This window comes from Scyliorhinus canicula, chromosome 27 (assembly GCF_902713615.1).
Source record: "Scyliorhinus canicula chromosome 27, sScyCan1.1, whole genome shotgun sequence".
NCBI lineage: Eukaryota > Metazoa > Chordata > Chondrichthyes > Carcharhiniformes > Scyliorhinidae > Scyliorhinus > Scyliorhinus canicula.
The window spans coordinates 4624356-4646818 of record NC_052172.1 but is presented as its reverse complement, the minus strand read 5'-3'; the positions used below and the strand labels follow the sequence as shown (position 1 = coordinate 4646818).

The following is a 22463-nucleotide window of genomic DNA, read 5'->3' as shown; positions in this document are numbered from 1 at the left end:
CATGTGACAATAAAGATTAGAACATAGAACAGTACAGCACAGAACAGGCCCTTTCGGAGTTTTGTCCGAAACCAAGATCAAGCTATCCCACTCCCTGTCATTCTGGTATGCTCCATGTGCCTATCCAATAACCGTTTGAAATTATGTTCCCTAGTTTTAGAATCTCCAATCAATGGAAACCGTTAATCTTCATCTACCCTGTCTTTGCCTGTTAATATGCCGAAAACTTCGATCAGATCACACCTTAACTTTCTAAATTCTAGAGAAAATACTTACATTGAATAATCCTTCCTCATAACTTAACCCCTGTAAATCCAGGTACCATTCTTGTAAACCTACATTACATCTCCCGAAGGTCAAAACGTCCTTCTGAAGGTGTGGTGGCCACACCTGCTAACAGTGACTTCAAGTGGGGTCTATACTTTGGTTTAGTAAAACTGCAGCATAACGTCCGTGGCCTTGTACTCCATAGCTATTGAAATAAGGGCCGCCATTCCATTCGGCTTCTTCATTACTTTCTGCACTTGTCTGAGGCATTTTAAAGATCTATGTACCCGACGGCCCCCCCCCCCCCCCCCCCCGGAACCTGTGGACCGTCTGAATTTAGCTTCATATCGTCTTAGAAAGTACCCCTGCTCCAATGGGCAGCACTGCTGCTCACGGCACCAGGGACCCGGGTTTGATTCCCGGCTTGGGTCACTGTCTGTGTGGAGTCTACACGTTCTCCCCGTTTGCGTGGGTTTCCTCCGGGTGCTCCGGTTTCCTCCTACAAGTCCCGAAAGACGTGCTGTTAGGTGAATTGGACATTCTGAATTCTCCCTTTGTGCACCCGAACGAATGTGGTGACTCGGGGCTTTTCACAGTAACTTCATTGCAGTGTTAATGCAAGCCCACTTGTGACACCGATAAAGATTATTATTTCATTGTCCCTCAATGTGCAAAGATGTGAATGTTGGGTGGGGTGCAGGAAAAGGACGGGGGATTGGGCCTAGATAGGGTGCTCCTTCGGAGGGCCAGTGCAGACTTGATGGGCCGAATGGCCGCTTCTATCTTTTTTTTTAAAGGTCCACGATGGATAACCTCACAAAACACAGTGCTGTCCGACTTGCTTCCAAATTTGCAGGAAAGAAAATTCACCGATTTCCCATTGCGGGAGCAATAATGCCTGCGAAGCCTGGGGTTTACCTGGACGTCGAGGTCCGACGGCGCCTGCAATGGCGGCCGCTCTCCCCCGGGGTGGGGCCAGCAACGTCACCTGGGCTCACGTCAATCAGCGGGGAGCGGCGCGGCGATTGGTCGAGAAGGAGGCTGGGCGGGCGGGACTACCGGTTGGCGGGTTTTTTGTCCGGGGGGGGGGATGGAGCTGGAGACGTCACCTGGCTTCACGTCAATCAGCGGGGGCGGCGCGCCGATTGGTCGAGGCGAAGGCGCGGGAGCCGGACTTCCGGTTGGCGGGCTTTTTTTCTTTGTTCCGGGCGGGAGGGGGTGTTGTCCGTCCGAGCGGCTGAGGTTGGGGGCCCCTGAGGAGAGAGACGCCACGGCCTGAACCAGGTCTCGCACACTCACCACGCGGGTAAAAAGCAACCCTTCGACGTCCCGCAGCTCTCCCAATTTGTCTTTTATTTGTATAATGGATGCCGGGGGCGGGCTTTATTAATCTGAAGCTTGTGCCGGATGGTGAAGAGGTGTCTTAATTCTGCTGCGACTCTTTCCGAGGGTCATCTTCTCAAACCGAACTTCTCTTTATTTTTTCGGGGGGGAACACCATTTTGCATTGGAATAAAACGCCTCCTGTGGATCAGAGAATCCCCACAGCACAGAAGGAGGCCATTCAGCCCGTCAGGTGTGCACCGTCCCTTGGAAAGTGTGCGTGCAGTTCCCCCACAAGGGTGCCAATGTTCAGCCAGTCTGCCTCCCGACCGGTATCGTTTTCTGTATTTAGAACATACAGTGCAGAAGGAGGCCATTTGGCCCATTGAGTCTGCACTGACCCACTTAAATTCTCAATTGCACCCTATCCCCATAACCCCTGCTGCCCCTCCAAACATTTTTGGACACTAAGGGCAATTTAGCACGGCCAATCCACCTAACCACATCTTTGGACAGTGGGAGGAAACCCACGCAGACACAGGGAGAATGTGCAGACTCCACACCGAGTCAGAATTGAACCTGGAGCCCTGGTGCTGTGAGGCAACAGTGCTAACCACTGTGCTACCATTTGTTCTCTGGACATGGCCATTGCTGGGCTGGCCCAGCATTTGTTGCCCCATTCCTAATTGTGCTTCAACTGAGTGGCTCGCTCAGCCATTTCAGAGAGGGAGGGCGGTTTAACATAGAACTGGACAGCACAGTACAGGCCCTTCGGCCCACAATGTGCCAAACTAGCCTGAAACTAGGATCAAATCAACCTACTCCCAATCATTCTAGTGCACTCCATATGCCTATCCAATAACCGCTTGAAAGTTCCTAAAGTGTCCGACTCCACTATCACAGCAGGCAGTCCATTCCACACCCTAACCGCTCTCTGAGTGAAGAACCTACCTCGGACATCCCTCCTGTATCTCCCACCTGAACCTTATAGTTAAGCCCCCTTGTAACAGCTGCATCCACCCGAGGAGAAAGTCGCTGAACGTCCACTCTATCCCTCTCATCTTATACACCTCAATTAAGTCATCTCTCATCCTCCTTCGCTCCAATGAGAAAGCCCTAGCTCCCTCAACCTTTCCTCATAAGACCTATCCTCCAATCCAGGCAGCATCCTTGTAAATCTCCTTTGTAGAGTCAACCTCATCGTTGTGGGTCTGGGCTTGCATGTAAGCCAGACCTGGTAAGTATGGCAAATTTCCTTTCCTGATAGGGTATTTATTTTCATAGAATTCATGGAATTTACAGTGCAGAAGGAGGCCATTTGGCCATCGAGTCTGTGCTGGCTGTTGGCACGAGAACCCAACTCAAGCGCAAGCTTTGACCCTATTCCTGCCTCCCAGTAACCCAACCCAACCTTTTGGGCACCAAGGAGTAATTGATCAACAATAGTTTCATAGGTCGCCGTCATTAAGACTTTTAATTTTTATTGAACTCTGATCTTGCGATTTACCGTGGTGGGATTGGAACCCGGGACCCCAGAACATTACCTTGGGCTACTAGCCCAGTGAGAATACTACTACCCCGCCGCCACCTCCCCGTGTTTGACGGGAGCCTAAGAAAGGTTGTAGGGATGAGCCAGGGAACTACAGGCTAGTGAGTCTCACATCAGTGGTGGGGAAACTATTGGAGAAAATTTTGAAGGAGAGAATCTATCTCCACTTGGAGAGGCAAGGTTTGATCAGGAATAGTCAGCACGGTTTTGTCAGAGGAAAGTCATGCCCAACCAATTTGATTGAAGTTTTTGAGCACTTGACTAAGTGTGCAGATGAAGGTAGTGCAGTTTACATGGATTTCAGCAAAGCCTTTGACAAGGTCCCACATGGGAGACTTGTAAATAAGGAAACAAAGAACAAAGAAAAGTACAACACAGGAACAGGCCCTTCGTCCCTCCAAGCCTGTGCCGACCATGCTGCCCGTCTAAACTAAAACCTTCTACACTTCCTGGGTCCGTATCCCTCTTCCCATCCTATTCATGTATTTGTCAAGATGCCCCTTAAATGTCACTATCATCCCTGCTTCCACCATCTCCTTCGGAAGCGAGTTCCAGGCACCCACTACCCTTATCATAGATAGAATTTACAGTGCAGAAGGAGGCCACTCGGCCCATCGAGTCTGCACAGGAAGTCAGCACGGAAAGAGCACCCTACCCGAGGTCAACACCTCCACCCTATCCCCATAACTCAGTAACCCCACCCAACACTAAGGGCAATTTTGGACACTAAGGGCAATTTATCTTGGCCAATCCACCTAACCTGCACATCTTTGGACTGTGGGAGGAAGCCGGAGCATCCAGAGGAAACCCACGCGCACACGGGGAGGATGTGCAGACTCCGCACAGACAGTGCCCCAAGCCGGGAATCGAACCTGGGACCCTGGAGCTGTGAAGCAATTGTGCTATCCACAATGCTACCGTGCTTCCCTCTGTGTAAAAAAAGAAAACAACTTGCCTCATACACCTCTAAACCTTGCCCCTCTACCCTGGGAATAAGCCTCTGACTATCCACTCTGTCCATGCTGCTCATAATTTTGTAGACCTCTATCGGGTTGCCCCTCAACCTCCGTTGTTCCAGTGAGGACAGACAGAGTTTATTCAACCGCATCTCATAGCTAATGCCCTCCAAACCAGGCAACATCCTGGTAAGTCTCTTCTGCACCCGCTCTAAAGCCTCCACATCCTTCTGGTAGTGTGGCGACCAGAATTGAACACTATACTCCAATGCACGTGGGATACATGGGATCTTGATAAGGTGGATTCAAAGCTGGCTGAGCTAAAGGAGACAGAGGGTGATGACAGTCAGCTGCTTTAGTGACTGGAAGCCAGTGTCCAGTGGCGTACCACAGGGATGCTGGTTCCCCTATTATTCATCATTTATATAAATGACTGAGGCGAGTAGGATCTGTAAGTTTGTGGATGACACAAAGATAGGCCGGGTGATTAACAGTGAGGCTGAGAGTCTTGGGTTACAGGAAGATACAGATGGGATGGTCAAATGGGCAGGGAAGAGGCAGATGGAATTTAATCCTGAAAAGTGAGGTGTTGCACTTTGGAAGGAGCAATGTGACAAGGAAATATTCAATGAATGGCACCACAGTGGGAAGTTCCGAGGAACAAAGGGACCGTGGCGTGTTTGTAAATACATTTCTGAAGGCAGAAGGTCGGGTTAATAGAGTGGTGAAAAAGGCACATGGAACACTTGCCTTTATCAATCGTGGGACGAAAGAGAAAATGCTGGAAAATCTCAGCAGGTATGGCAGCATCTGTCGGGAGAGAAAAGAGCTAACGTTTCGAGTCCGATGACTCTTTGTAAAAGCTTTTATCAATTGCCTTTGCTTTTATCAATCGTGGCAGAGATTACAAAAGCAGGGAGGTCATGTTGGAGTTATATAGAGCTTTGGTGAGGCCATAGCTGGATACTGTGTGCAATTCCGGTCGCCACATCATAGGAAGGATGTGATTGAACTGGAGGGGTTGCAGATGCGATTCACCAGAATGTTGCCTGGGATGGAACGTTTAAGATATGAAGAGAGGTTGGATAGGCTTGGGTTGTTTTCGCTAGAGCAGAGAAGACTGAGGGGCGACCTGATCGAGGTGAACACGATTGTGAGGGGCATGGACAGGGTGGATAGGGAGCAGCTGTTAGCCTTAGTTGAAGGGTTGGTTAGGAGGGGACACAACTTCAAGGTGAGGGGCGGGAGGTTGGAGGGGATTTGAAGAAAATCTTTTTACCCAGAGAGTGGTGATGGTCTGGAACGCACAGCCTGGGAGGGTGGGAGAGGCGGGTTGCCTCACATCCTTTTAAAAAGTACCTGGATGAGCCCTTGGCACGTCTTAATATTCGAGGCGATGGGCCAAGTGCTGGCAAACGGGAGTAGGATTGACAGATTTGGTGCCTTTCACGTGGCGGTGCAGACTCGAGGGGCTGAAAGACCTTTTCTGCACTGTATGTTTCTGTGCTTCTATGATTCTATTGACTACGGGCAAAACAAAAATGAGGAATTTTATGACCAGCTTTTTCCACTGGGCAAAACTTTTCGCCTCGACAAAGAGTCGCCCGGACTAGAAACGTTGGCCACCCCCCCTCCCCATCCGTTCCCTCCACAGACGCTGAGAGACCTGCTGAGATTGCCTGGCATTTTCTGGGGGTTTTTTCAGATTCCAGGTTCTGCGGCAATCTGCTTTTAAAGCATGTTGCCAATGCTTTGACGCCAAATAGTCAACGAGATTGGAAACGTTCTGACCGACATTTTTCACTTGGCAATGGAAAATGCACAAATGCTGGAGACACAATGAACAGTCTGGTTTTCGTTCACCCTGGACCCCGTTTCTGTGCACTGTGGTGCCCTTCGGAGACGGCACCCCAGGCTTTTCCACTTAGTTTTATCATCATAATAATAATCTCTACAGTGCAGAAGAAGGCCATTCGGCCCATCGAGTCTGCACCGGCCCTTGGAAGGAGCACCCTACTTAAGCCCAAGTCCCCACCTATCTCAGTAACCCCATCTCACCTTTTGGACACTAAGAGACAACTTAGCATGGCCAATCCACCTAGCCTTCGCATCCTTGGACTGAGAGAGGAAACCGGAGGAAACGCACGCAGACACTGGGAGAATGTGCAAACTCCACACAGTCAGTGACCCAAGGTCGGAATCGAAGCCGGGACCCTGACGCTGTGAGGCAGCAATGCTAACCACTGTCCCGTCATACCACCCATAGGATAGAATGACATGGACTCCCTACAGTGGAGGAGGAGGCCATTTGGTCCATTGAGTCTGCAATGGTCCCCTTTCAAAGAGAATCCTAATCTAGGCCCAAGCCCCCGCCCTATCCCCGCAGCCTCACCCAACCTTTTGGACGCTTGAGGGGCAATTTTAGCATGGCCAATTCACTTAACCGGCGCATCTTTGGACTCTTAAGGGGCAATTTAGGATGCACCTAACCTACACTTCTCTTGGACTGTGGGAGGAAACCAGAGCACTCTGAGGAAACCCCTGCAGGCATGGGGAGAATGTGCGGAGTTTGCACTGTCACCCAAGGCTGGAATTGAACCCGGGTCCCTGATGCTGTGAGGCAGTAGTGCTAACCACTGTGCCACGCTTTTCCCTTTCTCCTCCGCCTGTTGCTCGAGACGTTGGCCACTTGTCGTTTCTGATTAGTAGATTGAATAGGACGGGATATTTGATCTGAGCACATCTCTGTTTAACTTGCATAATGCATGCTTGTGTAATTTAACTTGTGTATTGGTTGGTGGAAATTTGCGTGTTGGAAAACCATTGAGCATTTGTTTAGAACTCTACTTTCTTACTTAAGAAATGGTAGTGGGTATGAAGTGAATGTCCAACATATATATGAAATAGATATTATGTAAGGTGCTAAAATTGATGGATATATCCAAAATATTGCTGTAATTACGCTTGTGACCAATCAGTGATTTAAAAACAAAATCTTGATAGCTTGCACTGTGTCAGGGTATTTATTATAAGTGCCCTACCTGCCATAATGTGTGGAATTGAATAATATTGTGAAGCCAGTGTAGTGTTGGATTGCTATTTAAAAGACAAGTGCTAACCTATGAATTAACAGTACATTTATTCAGATCTTTAAAAATTAATATTTGAACAGATGGTCACAATGGCAAATGGTGACTTTTTAAAAAATTACTCCTGTGATTACAGGGACAGTTGTAGTGTGAAAATTTGGATGCAGCCATTGACGACAAATGCTTTAATGCCAGTGACCAAATGAGGAACTAACTATAATTGGAGCAAGTGATCGTTGAATCAGTAGAGTGCAGAAGGAGGCCACCCGGCCCATTGAGTCTGCACCAACCCTTTAGAAGGGTACTCAACCTGGGGTCAGATATTCCCCCCCCCCCCATCCCCTTAGCGTAACAACTCCACCTATGCTAACCTTTTAGACACTAAGGGGCAATTTATTAGGGCCAATCCACCTAACCTGCACATCTTTGGACAGTGGGAGGAAACCGGAGCACCCGGAGGAAACCCACGCTGACAATGTACAAACTCCACACACATAGTCATCCAAGGCCAGAATTGAACCCAGGTCCCTGGCACTGTGAGGCAGCAGTGCCAGCCCCTGTGCTACCGTGCCCCCCATGTAAACATTTAAAACCAAAGGTGGGAATTCTTCGAAGTAATTGGCTGCTTACCGTGTTTGGGGTTGTTGGATGCTTGTACATCCCCTTGACTTGGCACCAGATTCAAACTGATGTTGAGAAAGGGCAAATCCAAGCCACAGAGTTCTTTGTCGGCAGCTTTGTAGCCGCATCCTTTTTTCTCATCAATGTTTGGCATAATTTTCACCCGTTCCCATCCTCTCCTTAATGTATTGACTCTTAACGGGAGTACATTTTAATGGGTATGGTAAGGTGAAGTCGCCATAGTCCTAGGTGACCACCGGCTGCTTCCCTTATGAGGGGGAGAGCTGATTAGTTGTGATTTAACCTGAGGATCATCGCATTTCAGGTGGTGATGAATACTTCATGAATAACCTCAGCCGGTATGGGAATTGGACATGTGCTGCTGGCTTTGTTCTGCATCACGAACCAGCTGTCCAGCCCACTGAGCTAAACCGGCCCTTTGACATCAAAGTCTAACATCAATAATGTTTAAGCTTAGGGCAGCATGGTGGCCTAGTGGTTAGCACAACCGCCTCACGGCGCTGAGGTCCCAGGTTCGATCCTGGCTCTGGGTCACTGTCCGTGTGGAGTTTGCACATTCTCCCCGTGTCTGCGTGGGTTTCGCCCCCACAACCCAAAAATGTGCAGAGTAGGTGGATTGGCCACGCTAAATTGCCCCTTAATTGGAAAAAATAATTGGGTAATCTAAATTTAAAAAAAAAAAATAATGTTTAAGCTTCACATCTAGATCTAAAGTCAACATGCAGTGGAATATGTGCACGAGATCTTGCAAGAAATGTTGTCCATTTAATCCCCATTTTTAATGAAAATGGATTAAGTACACATATAGTCACACATGTTCATGCAGCAAAAAGTACAGGAGCCCCTTTTTAAATATCTAGGGTCAGCATCAACTACTCCTGGTTGAGGTTAGGGTTGAAATCTGAAGATCCTTCCTTCCACACTACCTAACAATATATCAACTATAGGCGTGCCAATTCTATACTGCACACTCAAATTAACAGAGGTGATTTATTGCAGCAAGTGACTTGTTATTGCTTAGAAATCAGCGCTGACTTAGAACATAGAACAGTACAGCACAGAACAGGCCCTTCGGCCCTCGATGTTGCGCCGAGCAATGATCACCCCACTCAAACCCACGTATCCACCCTATACCCGTAACCCAACAACCCCCCCTTAACCTTACATTTTAGGACACTACGGGCAATTTAGCATAGCCAATCCACCTAACCCGCACGTCTTTGGACTGTGGGAGGAAACCGGAGCACCCGGAGGAAACCCACGCACACACGGGGAGGACGTGCAGACTCCACACAGACTTGTGACACGAATAAAGATTATTATTATTTTCTGTCCCTTTTAGAGGACACTGAATGGCGAGTGCTGACAATTCTGCTGTCATTACACTGCCAAATCTAGCCAGTGAGAATTGCAGACTCCGCACAGACAGTGACCCAAACCGGAATCGAACCTGGGACCCTGGAGCTGTGAAGCAATTGTGTTATCCACAATGCTACCGTGCTGCCCTTAATTTCAGCTATCTAAATCTGAATGTACTTTAATTCAATCATAGGTAGTCTTAGACCCGTACCTGCCCGTTAACATGTGCACAGGCACTTGGCTGGGTACCATTTGGCTGTGAAGGCAGCGTTGCGTTACTGGATTGCTTGTATCTGAACAGCTGACTTGTCAAACTGCCTGGGAGCAAGGAAAATGCATACTCCTGTGGTGTATAGGCAGAAGGGAGGCCTAAAATAGTCACTTCTGTTGCTGCATAGTCTACTTGGGATGTACCACCTGTAGTCAAGAGGCAATCTGCCTCTCCCAATTATTGCCCCTTTTGTTATCTGCACCAGGGGGTGACTATTCATATTAACATTGGTTCCTCCACTTTATGTGATGGATCAAACTTGTGTTTTCAGTTTGGGAACTGCTGTACGCTGGGATGAAAATTAATTGCGATATCAAGGTTTTGATTTTTAAGATTGAACATGTAACATTTCAGAGCAATGAGTACACAGGAGACCCCAAAGGAAGGAAGGAGGACCCTTCGATTGGCTGCGACACTTTCGCAAAATGTGTCGTATTTGCCATCAGTGCAAAATGAAAGCCCGATGGAATGTGCCCCAGCTATTAATACAGACCAAAAACTAGCAAATTCTACCAGCCAGGCTGCTTTTGGAAAGAACCTGGACAACAATGCAACTACTTCTGCCACCGTGCAGCCCCAAATCGAGAAATCCGAGAATAAGAAAGATTTGCAGATGCAGTTGGATACCCCTGACCCAGGTATGGTATACGACCTGGTGAAATACAGGTTTTAATCATAGTAGCTACATTACATAGCACTTATAGCATGGAAATAGGCTATTCCGTTTTTTGAACCTCCTCCCATATCAGATCCTCTTTTTTCTAATTTGTTCGTGGGCGTCGGGGGCCTGTGCCAGCATTTATTACCCATCCCTATTTGCCCTTGAAGGGGCAGTTAAGAGCAAACCGCATTGTTGTGGGTCTGGAGTCACATGTAGTCCAGACCAGGTAAGGACGGCAGATTTCCTTCCCTAAAGCACATTAGTGAACCAGGTGGGTTTTTACGACAAATGTTCCATTAGAATTTTTTTTAAATTCCAGAATTTTTTAAAAATTGAATTCAAATTTCACCATCTGCAGTGGCGGGATTTGAACCTGGCTCCCCAGAACATTACTCTGGGTCTCTGGTCCATTGACAATACTACTATGCCACCGCCTCCTCCCAAGTATTTATTTCTCATTACGGAAGACCGATTGCAGCTTCCCTTGATTTTGCTCTTCAGGTGACTAGTCATTGTCATGATGTGGAGATGCCGGCGTTGGACTGGGGTGAGCACAGTAAGAAGTCTTACAACCTGGTGTTGTAAGACTTCTTACTGTAGTCATTGTCAGTATAATGAATCGGTCATCATCTTATTTAACTGCGAAAGTTGGGACTTTCTCAGATACATAGCACATGTAAAGTGTACCTAATGGACATAGCAATGCGTAGTATCTGCAATATATAACAGCTAGAAGGAAAACACATAATGAAAGTAGGAAAGATTAGTGAGAAAGCTGAAGAGGGGAAATAAAATGATAATATGAGAGTAGAGAATCGATTTTTTGTTTTTTCCTTCCCCGGTCTAATAATTTATTTTGTACCCTGTCCCTTGCTAATATTATTTGACTAAGCGACAGATCTGGTTTGAACCCTCCTCCAGCTTTATAACCATCTGCTAACTGGGGTTCTTCAACGCTTTTCCTTTACTTTACATATACATAGAACATACAGTGCAGAAGGAGGCCATTTGGCCCATCGAGTCTGCACGACCCTCACTTCAACCCTATCCCCGTAACCCAATAACCCCTTCTAACCTTTTTTTGGTCACTAAGGGCAATTTATCATGGCCCAATCCACCTAACCCGCACATCTTTGGACTGTGGGAGGAAACCGGAGCACCCGGATAAAACCCACGCAGACACGGGGAGAATGTGCAGACTCCACACAGACAGTGACCCAGCGGGGAATCGAACCTAGGGCCCTGGCGCTGTGAAGCCACAATGCTATCCACTGTGCTACCGTGCTGTGCTTGGGGAATACTGGATAGCAACTCCCATAGCAGCAGATTTGATATCAAGTGCTCACCTTCCAAGGATTCTTAGATGCAAAACTGTTCCTCACTACTTTGTGCATTGTGTCGCAGTATTTGTGCAAATGCCCCTCAATCACAGTACTTGAGATTTTGGCCCTTGACAAAAGTTAGCAGTGCTGTGGCTTCACCCAATGCTAAAGAGCATTGAACAATGCTCAATGTTGAAGAGCATTCATGACTTGAGTGACACATTAAAAATATAAGTACAGTAATTCCTGTGGTTGGGGATTTCTGAGTAATGGCCGTTCGAGTTAAACCGGTTAAGGCAGTTTTAGCTGCAATCTGAATTTTTCATAATAAACCAAAATGCTTTTGCACTGGTATAAAAGCAGAAAATACTGGAAAAACTCAGCAGGTCTTCTCATATGAACATACAGTAAGGTGCAGAAGCATGCCAGTCGAGCCAAGTCTGCCCAGCAATTCAATAAGGTCATGGTTGCTCTGACTGTAACTTTAACCCCACATTCCTGCCTACTTCCGATAATCTCTCTCCCTTTTATTTTTCAATCTATGTAGCACTACCTTTAAAAATCTTCAAAGACTCTGCATCGCTGCCTTTTGAGGAAGAGTATTACAGAGACTTGCGACCCTCTGAGTGAAAAAGATTCATCTCATCTCTTAAATGAGCCATCCCTTTTTTAAAAACAGTGACCCAGAGTTCCAGATTTTCCGACGAGAGGGAACATCCTCCCCACATCCACCCTGTTAGTGCCCCTCAGGATCCTAAAGGTTTGGATCAAGCCGCCTCTTAATCTTCTGAAGTCTAGTGGATACAAACAGAACCTCTCCAACCTTTCCTCCATCATACAATCTTTCCATTCCCAATATTAGTCTTGTAAGGCGGCACGGTAGTACAGTGGTTAGCACTGTTGCTTCACAGCGCCAGGGACCCGGGTTCGATTCCCGGCTCGGGTCACTGTCTGTGTGGAGTCTGCAAGTTCTCCTCGTGCCTGCGTGGGTTTCCTCCAGGTGCTCCAGTTTCCTCCCACAAGTCCCGAAAGGCATGCTGTAAGGTAAATTGGACATTCTGAATTCTCCCTCCGTGTACCCGAACGAGGTGCCATAGTGTGGCGAATGGGGGATTTTCACAGTAACTTCATTGCAGTGTTAATATAAGCTTACTTGTGACACTAATGCAGATTATTATTATAAACCATAACTGATCTGCTATGTTCTATGAAATGCTTCTAACGCATTTGGAATGACTTCTTCTGAAGAAGACCTGAGTTTTTCTAGCATTTTCTGTTTTTATTTCAGATTTATAGGCATCTACGATATTTTGCTTTGCTTTTATAGTAGTGATTGTTTAAGTCTGGTTTGATAGATTTAATCACTTTACATGTCAAGTTTCTGACCCAAACAAATCCGGACCTGTAATCTGCTGCGATAAAGCAACTGGAATGAGGTAATTCAATCTAAACCAAGTAGAGGTAATTCAATCTAAACCCAAGTAGATTTATAAGAGTAATTTATTTTTCATTGTCTCTTCATTTCAACCATATTGATTTTGTTCCCTAATGCTGATGGGATAAAAATGGAATTATGTATGTTATATAAAAATGAATCAAAATCAGAATATAAATTTCAGACCTAGGGCATACAGGACAACAGATTATCTAGAAAATGATTTCTGTGAAATGTTCAGTATTTTCTGAAGTAGAAACCTGTCCTCAATCCTTGGGGGTGTTAGCACAGCTGAGCAAAGTGCATGTGGTTTTACTGCGTTGTATTTAACTTGTGTGCGCCATCCATTATCTATTCACATGTTGCACAATATTCTCTATTATCTATTCACATGTTGCTCAAGCCATCTAGACCATTCTTTCATAAACATTAGTGATTTCCCTACCCTAATTGCAGCATTGTTGCTTGAATGACTCGAGATTTTTATAATATAGAATTTACAGTGCAGAAGGAGGCCATTCGGCCCATCGAGTCTGCACTGGCTCGTGGAAAGAGCATCCTACCCAAGGTCAACACCTCCACCCTATCCCCATAACCCAGTAATCCCACCCAACACTGAGGGCAATTTTGGACACTAAGGGCAATTTAACATGGCCAATCCACCTAACCTGCACATCTTTGGACTGTGAGAGGAAACCGGATTACCCGGAGGAAACCCACGCACACACGGGGAGGATGTGCAGACTCCACACAGACAGTGACCCAAGCCGGAATCGAACCTGGGACCCTGGAGCTGTGAAGTGATTGTGCTATCCACAATGCTACCGTGCCTCCACTATCCTAAATGGAAAACCATTCCAAGTATTGACCACTTAATGTCAGGATAAGTATTTTGAAAAGTTACAGTGAATACATTACCCAGCATATGTTTTATCTAAAAAAATTTAAGTTCATGTTTTTTTAAAAATTCCAGATCGAACTGTAGATGAGAGAAGTTATGTTTGCTCATCTTGCTGTTTTATTATGTTAGAATGCTGGGTGAGAACCCAACGGTTTACAATTTGTATAATGGGGAGGAAAGGTGACTGCACCACAGCAGTGATAACACTCACCAATGGGTATCTTGTGTGTAAAAACAGATTTTAATTTAAACACAATATCAATCACATTAGCCAACAGCATGATGGCTCTACAGCAAACAGTTCTTAAAGAAAAGGAAAAACTTTAACTTGCTCCCTACACCTTCAACTATATATATTCCAATTAAGCAAACCAATAGAGTTCAAAGACCACTTATAAATAAATGTGAACAAACAGGTTTACTGGGGTGGCACAGTGGTTAGCACTGCTGCCTATGGAGCTGAGGACTCCGGTTCGATCCCCGCACAGGGTCACTGTCTATGTGGAGTTTGCACATTCTTGCCGTGTCTGTGTGGGTCTCACCCCCACAACCCAAAGAGGCGGATTGGCCATGCTAAATTGCCCCTTAATTGGAAAACAAAATTGGGTACTCTAAAAATTTTTAAAAACAGGTTTATTTGCTTTTCTCTGTACCGAGACCTTGGTGAGCGCCTTTTGCGAGCCAACTCGAAACACTTCTTTTCAACTTAAAATCCGATGTCAACTGAAACTATAGACAAACCTGGCTCCTCCCCTTAATCACGTCATGTCTACCCTAAGCATAAGGCATTCTCCTGTCTGCTCCCACAAGATGCTCCATGACCTGGTTTGCCAGAACCAAAACACAATCCCTCATAAATTACTACACTCCAGGGATCCACCAAAACCCAAAATAATATTCCATTAGCCCATTATCCAAAACAAGTAAATAGTTAAAACAAATGATTACCTCACTTTTACAACCTCCTTAATCACAGGTTTAGCAGACATACTGGTTGTATGCATCTTAACCCCATCTTTTAAATAACATTACTGCAACAAATATAAAATATAACAATTTCATACATTCATCACACCTCCCTCCTTTAAAAAATGAACCAGCAATATGAAAAGACGGCTTCATTTTCCAAAGTCTTTTGAACTTTAAATACTACTCATTACTAAAAGCTAGTATTACACTATAATACATATCGTCATATTCCTACATGCAAATTTAAATATCAGTATTGTCCATTTCAACCTTTCTTTCCCAACTTTGAATGTTTCATTCTTCTCGCACCTAGAAGTCATGATAAAGCATCTACAATCATGTTTTCTCTTCCTGCTACATGTATAATTTTCAAGTTAAATGGTTGTAGCAATAAATTCCATCTAAACAGTCTTGCATTACGATCTTTAAATTTCTCCGGAAATTTTAATGGATTATGGTCCGTATAATTAGTTCTCTCTGAGCATAAATGCTTCACAGCTCCAGGGTCCCAGGTTCGATTCCCGGCTGGGTCACTGTCTGTGCGGAGTCTGCACGTCCTCCCCGTGTGTGCGTGGGTTTCCTCCGGGTGCTCCGGTTTCCTCCCACAGTCCAAAGATGTGCGGGTTAGGTGGATTGGCTATGCTAAATTGCCCGTAGTGTCCTAAAAAGTAAGGTTAAGGGGGGGGGGGTTGTTGGGTTACGGGTATAGGGTGGATACGTGGGTTTGAGTAGGGTGATCATTGCTCGGCACAACATCGAGGGCCGAAGGGCCTGTTCTGTGCTGTACTGTTCTATGTCTATGTCCGAATTGTTGCAACACATGTTGAAATGTTGCATTTACAATACTGTACCAAACTCAACATTTTCCTATCAATGGTTGAATACTTCTTTTGGTGAACATTTGGTTTTCTGAGAAAATATCCAACAGGTCCTGTTCCTTCATCATCTTCTTGTAGTGGGACAGCACCAATACCCACATCATTCATCTCAATGGCCACCTTAAATTGCTTATCATAATCTGGCGTCATCAAAACTGCTGTGGTCAACACAATTTTAAGATGATCAAATACCTCCTGACATTCTGACGTCCAATTAAATTTCCTGTGCAATTACAAAAGTTCAGTCAGTGAAGCAGCCACACTGCTCAGATTTGGCATGGGTTTTCTGTAGAATCCACACATGCCCAGAAAACTCAAAACTTCTATTCTAGTTGCCGGTATTGGGAACTCTCCAGTGGCTATCTTTTTCACATTCCATGGGGCTATCTGTCCCCACAGTACGGCCTAAGAAGGTGACTTGGGCTTTCGCAAACTCACTTATTTTAGTTAGGTTTACCACCAAGCCAGCCTCTTGTAGTTGATCGAACAATTCCTTCAAATTCCTTCCATATTTGACAGAACGCCATCAGATCATCTATGGTTTAGCTCACTGGGCTAAATCGCTGGCTTTTAAAGCAGGCCAACAGCACGGTTCGATTCCCGTACCAGCCTCCCCGGACAGGCGCCAGAATGTGGCGACTAGGGGCTTTTCACAGTAACTTCATTGAAGCCTACTCGTGACAATAAGCGATCATCATTTTCATTTTCATGTGCTCTTTAGTTCAAAGATTACCTTGTTGGTTAGTCTTTGAAATGTTGCTGGTGCATTCTTCATTCCAGACGGCATAACTTTAAGCTGGAACAGACCGTTTGGCGTTACAAAAGCCAAAACCTCCTTCGTCCTTTCCAATAAAGGCATTTACCAGTATCCTTTTAAGTAAGTCAATTTTGGTGTTGACATTTGCTGATCCAACCTTTTCATTATAATATTCCAAATGAGGAATAGGATATGAATCTGACTTTGTAACTGCATTGACTTTTCTATAGTTATAGTCCACACACAATTGTTGTGTTCCATCATGCTCGGCAAGCTCCAATTACTGCAACTCACTTCAGTGGTATTATTAAGCATGCTTTCAATCTCCTTTTGACCTTATGCCAATTTCAGTGGATTCAGTCGATATGGATGTTGCTTAATTGGAACTGAACTTCCTACATCTACATCATACATAATAACTTTTTGTACTTCCTAGTTTGTTCCCACATATAGCTCTACCTAACTAATAACTCTTTCAGGTCACTCTGATTTTCCTCTGGAAGGTAATTCAGTAATTTATCCAAGTTTCTTATTAGTTACTTCCTCATTGTCCAATCTAATTTGAGGAATGTTAAATTCAGAATCATTTGGATTTATCTCTTTTCCCTGAGCTATAACTACGAACATATCCTCCTACTTTCCTTTCCTAACAAAATAACTTATGAGCATATTAACATGACACAATGAGTTTTCTTTCTACCTGACATTCTTATCAAACAATTCACACTCAATTTCCTTTTGATTTGATATGGCCCACTAAATATTGCTTTATTGGATCACCTACCACTGGTAATAATGCTTATACTTTCTCCCCACAAAACTTGAGATTTTGATTTCCTTTTAGCCCTTGTTTCATCACATGCTGTGACAATTTTAAATGCTTTCTAGCCAACACACCAGCCCTATTTAATCTCGCCCTGAAGTTTAACATATAATTCAATGTAGTCTCAGAATGCTGACTCACCAATTTTTCCTCAGCAGTTTAAGTCGTCCTCTTGCCTCATGATCTAAAATCAATTTGAACAGAATGGATTTAGTTGATTCTTTAGGCGCTTCCCTAATTGCAAATCTTACAAATGGTATTTCTTTATCCCAATCTTCTGGACGATCCTGACTATAAGCCTTCAACATGGTCTTTAAAGTTTGGTGCCAGCTTTCTAACGCTCCCTATAATTCTGGATGATACGCAGTTGATTTAAATTGCTTTACTCCGAAGCTAACTATAACTTCCCTGAATAACTTGTTGAATATTAAAAATGTATTAATTAAAAATTACATGTTTGATAAAATTCAGCTACATCCTTATGCAGTCCAGGCTAATAAAAATGTTTTTGTATTTTTGCTGAGTTTTCCTTATTCCTAAATGACGCCCTACTGGAACCTTGTGCACTACCTGCAAAACATCTTTTCTATAATCCACCGGTAATACCACTTAATAATAAGCTTTTATTAGTGTCACAAGTAGGCTTACATTACATTACAGGGGCTATTTTAGCACACTGGGCTAAATCGCTGGCTTTTAAAGCAGACCAAGGCAGGCCAACAGCACGGTTCAATTCCCGTGCCAGCCTCCCCGAACAGGAGCCGGAATGTGGCGACTAGGGGCTTTTCACAGTAACTTCATTGAAGCCTACTCGTGACAATAGGCGATTTTCATTTCATTTCATTAACACTGCAATGAAGTTACTGTGAAAATCCCCTAGTCGCCACACTCCGGCGCCTGTTCGGGAACACTGAGGCAGAATTCGGAATGTCCAATTCACCCAACACGCACGTGTTTCGGGACTTGTGGGAGGAAGCCGGGGCGCCGAGAGGAAACCCATGCAGACACTGGGAGACGGTGCAGACTCCGCACAAAATTCTGTCTACAGGTTTCGGGTACTAGTTCATATGGACTTAAACTGACTTCTCACCTCATCATAATCCCTTGATGCCTCCCCTGATAATGATGCAAACACCTCTCTAGCTCCAACTATATAATACTCACATGGTTTTTGGCCAATTTAGCTATTTGTCAAATGAGATTTAAAAAAAGGCTTCCACGTCTTTCTCGTCAAACCTTTTCAACTGTGACCTGATTAGCCAGGAGCAAAACATAATGCCTCATAAATTATCTACACCCCAGAGATCGTCCAAAACTATATTCCATTCGTCACCTATCCATAAACAAGTAAATGATTAAACTTGATGATTACCTCACTTTTACAACCCCATTAATCACAACTTTAGCAGACATACCTGGCTGTAGGCATCTTAAACTCGTTTTTAAATAACGCTACTGCAACAAATATAAAATATAGGAATTTCTTACATTCATGACAATTGTTCTTTGCTTGATTGCAGATTGTCATTTTACTGACTGACCCAAAACTATTACTGAGCCTTGTTGATTATTACTTACCTATTAGATGTAAGTTTAGAATCAAATCTTAAAATTATACAACATAGAATATGATCATTTGGCCCATCGTTCCTATCATGGAAATAGGAAAACAGCTGTCCAATTGGTCCCATGTCCTACTTTCTTTGGGTTATTATTATTATTTTCAGGTACTTCCCAATTCCCTATTGAAAATTGTTTGTTTATTGTCACGTGTACTGAGATACAGTGCAAAGTATTTTTCTGTGAGCAGCTCAAACAGATCATTTAGTACATGAAAAGTAAATACATAATAGGGCAACATAAGATACACAATGTAATACATAGACACCGGCATCGGGTGAAGCATACAGGAGTGCAGCATTAATCAGGTCAGTCCATAACAGCTATTGAACCTGTTTCCACCATCCAGACTATAACGTGCATCATAAAGGAAAATCCCCGTTGTTCTCTTCTTTGATTTTATGTTGATCACCTTAGACCTGTTTCCTCTTTACTGGCCTCCCAGCCAATAAATCTCCCCTATGTCCACAATGAAAACATCTCACAATTTTGTCTATCTGTTAAATCTCCCCTTAACTTTCTTGGCTCTAAAGAGAATAGTCCCAACTTCTCCAACCAAAAGAGAAAATGCTGGAAAATCTCAGCAGGTCTTTTGTGCGTCGTTTTAAAATTAATTCTTCCCTACAATTTTCAGAAATATTCCAACTTATATTTGCCAGATAAAATAGTGTAGATGAGAGAAGTTTTATGAAGTTGACAAAGGGTCATCTGGACTCGAAACATTAACTCTTTTCACTCCCTAATGTTTCGAGTCCAGATGACCCTTTGTCAACTTCATAAAACTTCTCTCATCTCTCATCAACACTATTTTATATGGCAAATAGAAGTTGGAATATTTCTGAAAATTGTAGGGAAGAATTAATTTTAAAACGACACACACGCACAATCAGTTTGCTGTTATTTCTATGATAACGGGCCCGCTCTGTTGATTTTTTTTATTATTATAACTTGAGTGTCAATTTCTTTTAGCTCATTCCAGTGCAAAGCTTCCTGCAATCTCTGAGCCGGTTGTGGATGTGACTGGCTTGATTGCACTACTGAACGAGTTTGAGGAGACAAATGAGAATCCTATTTCTGCTCTCTACTTGTTTTGTCAACGCAAAGGATGCAGTTTGCATTTTAAGGAGGTGGAGAATTCAGGTATTCCGCTGAACACATTGCAAGTTTCTGTGGGACACGCTCTTTTTTTTAAAGACGAAATTATACTTATTGTTTATATTTTATTTTCCTTTCTATCTTGTTCACTTGTTCTCCGCGATGATGCAAATTCTACTTTCATAGAATTTACAGTGCAGAAGGAGGCCATTCGGCCCATCGAGTCTGCACCGGCTCTTGGAAAGAGCACCCTACCCAAGGTCAACACCTCCACCCTATCCCCATAACCCAGTAACCCCACCCAACACTAAGGGCAATTTTGGACACTAAGGGGCAATTCATCATGGCCTATCCACCTAAATTTGGAAGAGCTATGGTCTACCATGCGGTGATCTGGGTTGTTAACCTCCTATTTTTACCATCCTTTGTTAACTTCCCTGTGAGAAATCGCACACAGATACTCATTAAATGTAGATGCAGTACTATATTTGTAACACCGCTTGGTATTGGTGGACCAATCCATTAAACCATTATACTATAAACCTGTTTATTGTTTACTGTGCTCAAGTAATTTAGTTTAATTTGATATGGGGTGTCAAACAAAGGGATTAAAGCTACAGTTGTAAAGCTCTGGTTGGACTGCACCTGGAGTGCTTCATTCTGTTTTGGGCACTGAAACTCTGGATAGATACAATATAATTTTAAAAGTCTGCGGTTTTCTATTTCCCATTATAATCTCACCTGCATCTCTTTAATGGACCCTTGAAGGGCATGTGCAGTAGATTCAGTATAATGGGATTGGGGCTAAAATATTTAAAATCATGAGAACAGGTTTAAAACCATGAGGGGGGTGGGATGCGATCGAACGTGACGTGACGAGGCCATTAAATCTCGCACGAGGCCTCAAGATTTGTGACGCTCTGAACGCCTTGCAAGATTTCGCTAGACTTCACCATCTGGGTCTCGCCCTCACTTGGCAAGATCCAGATAAACATATTTCAATGAGCCATCAGGTACATTTAAATATGTCTGCACCCAATGCCCGAGATCAACTGCCCACCACTGGGAGACCTCGCCATGACGCCTTTTTGCACCGGAACGCACAGACGTGGACTAGTCGTAACGGCATCTGGGTGAAGGGGGTTCCTCCCAGGCCATCAGAGACCCTCATGTGGTCAGACTCTGAGCAGGTGGTACCTTGGCACCCGGTGGCACTGCCAGGCTGAGCTTGTCCGTGCAGGAAGTGAGGCAAAAAGATAAGACTGCAAGTTAATTAGAAAATTAAAAACTAAGAGACTTTTTGGTTTTCTTATTTCTGGGTATTAAAGAATATGGAACCGAGGCAGGTACTGGAGTTGGCATTCCAATCGGGCATGTTGTCACTGAATGATAGAACAGGCTCAGGGGACTGAAAAGCCTGTTCCGAAGTATTTGCTGCAGTGCAAAATCAAATACCTACCGTTAACAGAACAAGGGCACCCATTGTTTAGTTAAGCAGCCGTAGTCAACAAATGTGAGAGATAATATCATGCGAACGGAAAACATTTCTAATAAATGCAAGGGAAAGCGAAAAACTAGCCGATCGCAAGTGCCACATAAAGCAGCAAAAGTCAAGTAATTAGAGGTAGAGAAAGGGAATATGAATAAAAATCTTGCAAGTTGCAGAAGCACCAAGAGTGAAGAGACTTCCAGTGACGGGGATGTGCTGAAAGTCGCACATCAGGTAGGTGGCTCTCCTCCCACGAACCTGAAAAACAGGCTCTCTTAGCCTGAAACCGCTGACACCTAAAAACAAATCGCCACAAAACGACCAGAACACGACAAGAGGGGATAAAATGCCAAATAGCAGCCATTCCGGAGGACGTGTGGACACCAGGAGTGGGAAAAGCCTGGACAAACAAAGGAACGAGCCGGCTGACACTGCATCGGGATGAGACGAAGTTGGACATTCAAGCTGGGTTAATGGTGTGGTTGCTGAAGCTCTGGTGACCATGCGGGTGGCCTTGGAGAAGGAGGAAATGTGACTGGAAGCCCAGGAGGAAACTATCAAATAGCTGACAAAATCTGCAACAGACCAGGGTGACCGGATTATCACCCTGGAGAAGGCGGTGGTAAGGCTGGTCGCGGTGCAGGGGAATTTGAAAGGGAATTCGAGAACCGGTTGAGGTGTCAAAACCGACGAATCGTTGCCCTACCAGAGGGGATCGGACTATGTGGGCCAAATGCTGGGCAACCTGGTGGGAAGGAATAGCTTCCCCAACCCACCAGACTGAGGGGAAAGAAAACACCGCAAGGGAAATACAGGTAAAGAAAGATTGAGGGCATTAGGCTGGCTACAACAGGCCACACGTGGTGACTTGGAACAAAATGGCGCTGCAAGCAAACACTACGGAGGGTCCCTGAGCAAAGTGAAACCCATGAGTGCAGGGGCCCACCCATACGGCGATGAGGCCAGTCGCCTGCTGGCTCACCAGCTGAGAAAGCGGGCAGCCACGAGGAAAATAGCCCAGAAGAGGGACAGCAAAGGCAACTTGCTAGCTGAGTCG

General features: G+C 44.7%; 1 protein-coding gene across 4 annotated transcripts in view; it reads left to right on the top strand.

The window, feature by feature from the left end:
- Positions 1-1477: 1477 nt before the first annotated feature.
- LOC119957983 (adenosine deaminase domain-containing protein 2-like) overlaps positions 1478-22463 on the top strand; it is a 96753-nt gene continuing 75767 nt past the window's right edge. For 3 of the 4 annotated variants that reach the window (XM_038786232.1, XM_038786231.1, XM_038786230.1), the window contains exons 1-3: positions 1478-1573; positions 9811-10094; positions 19792-19962. In XM_038786232.1, the coding sequence (XP_038642160.1) occupies positions 9815-10094; positions 19792-19962 (451 nt within the window). In that variant the 5' untranslated portion in view covers positions 1478-1573; positions 9811-9814. The remainder of the gene's footprint in view (positions 1574-9810; positions 10095-19791; positions 19963-22463) is intronic. The other variant, XM_038786233.1, reaches the window with a different exon arrangement.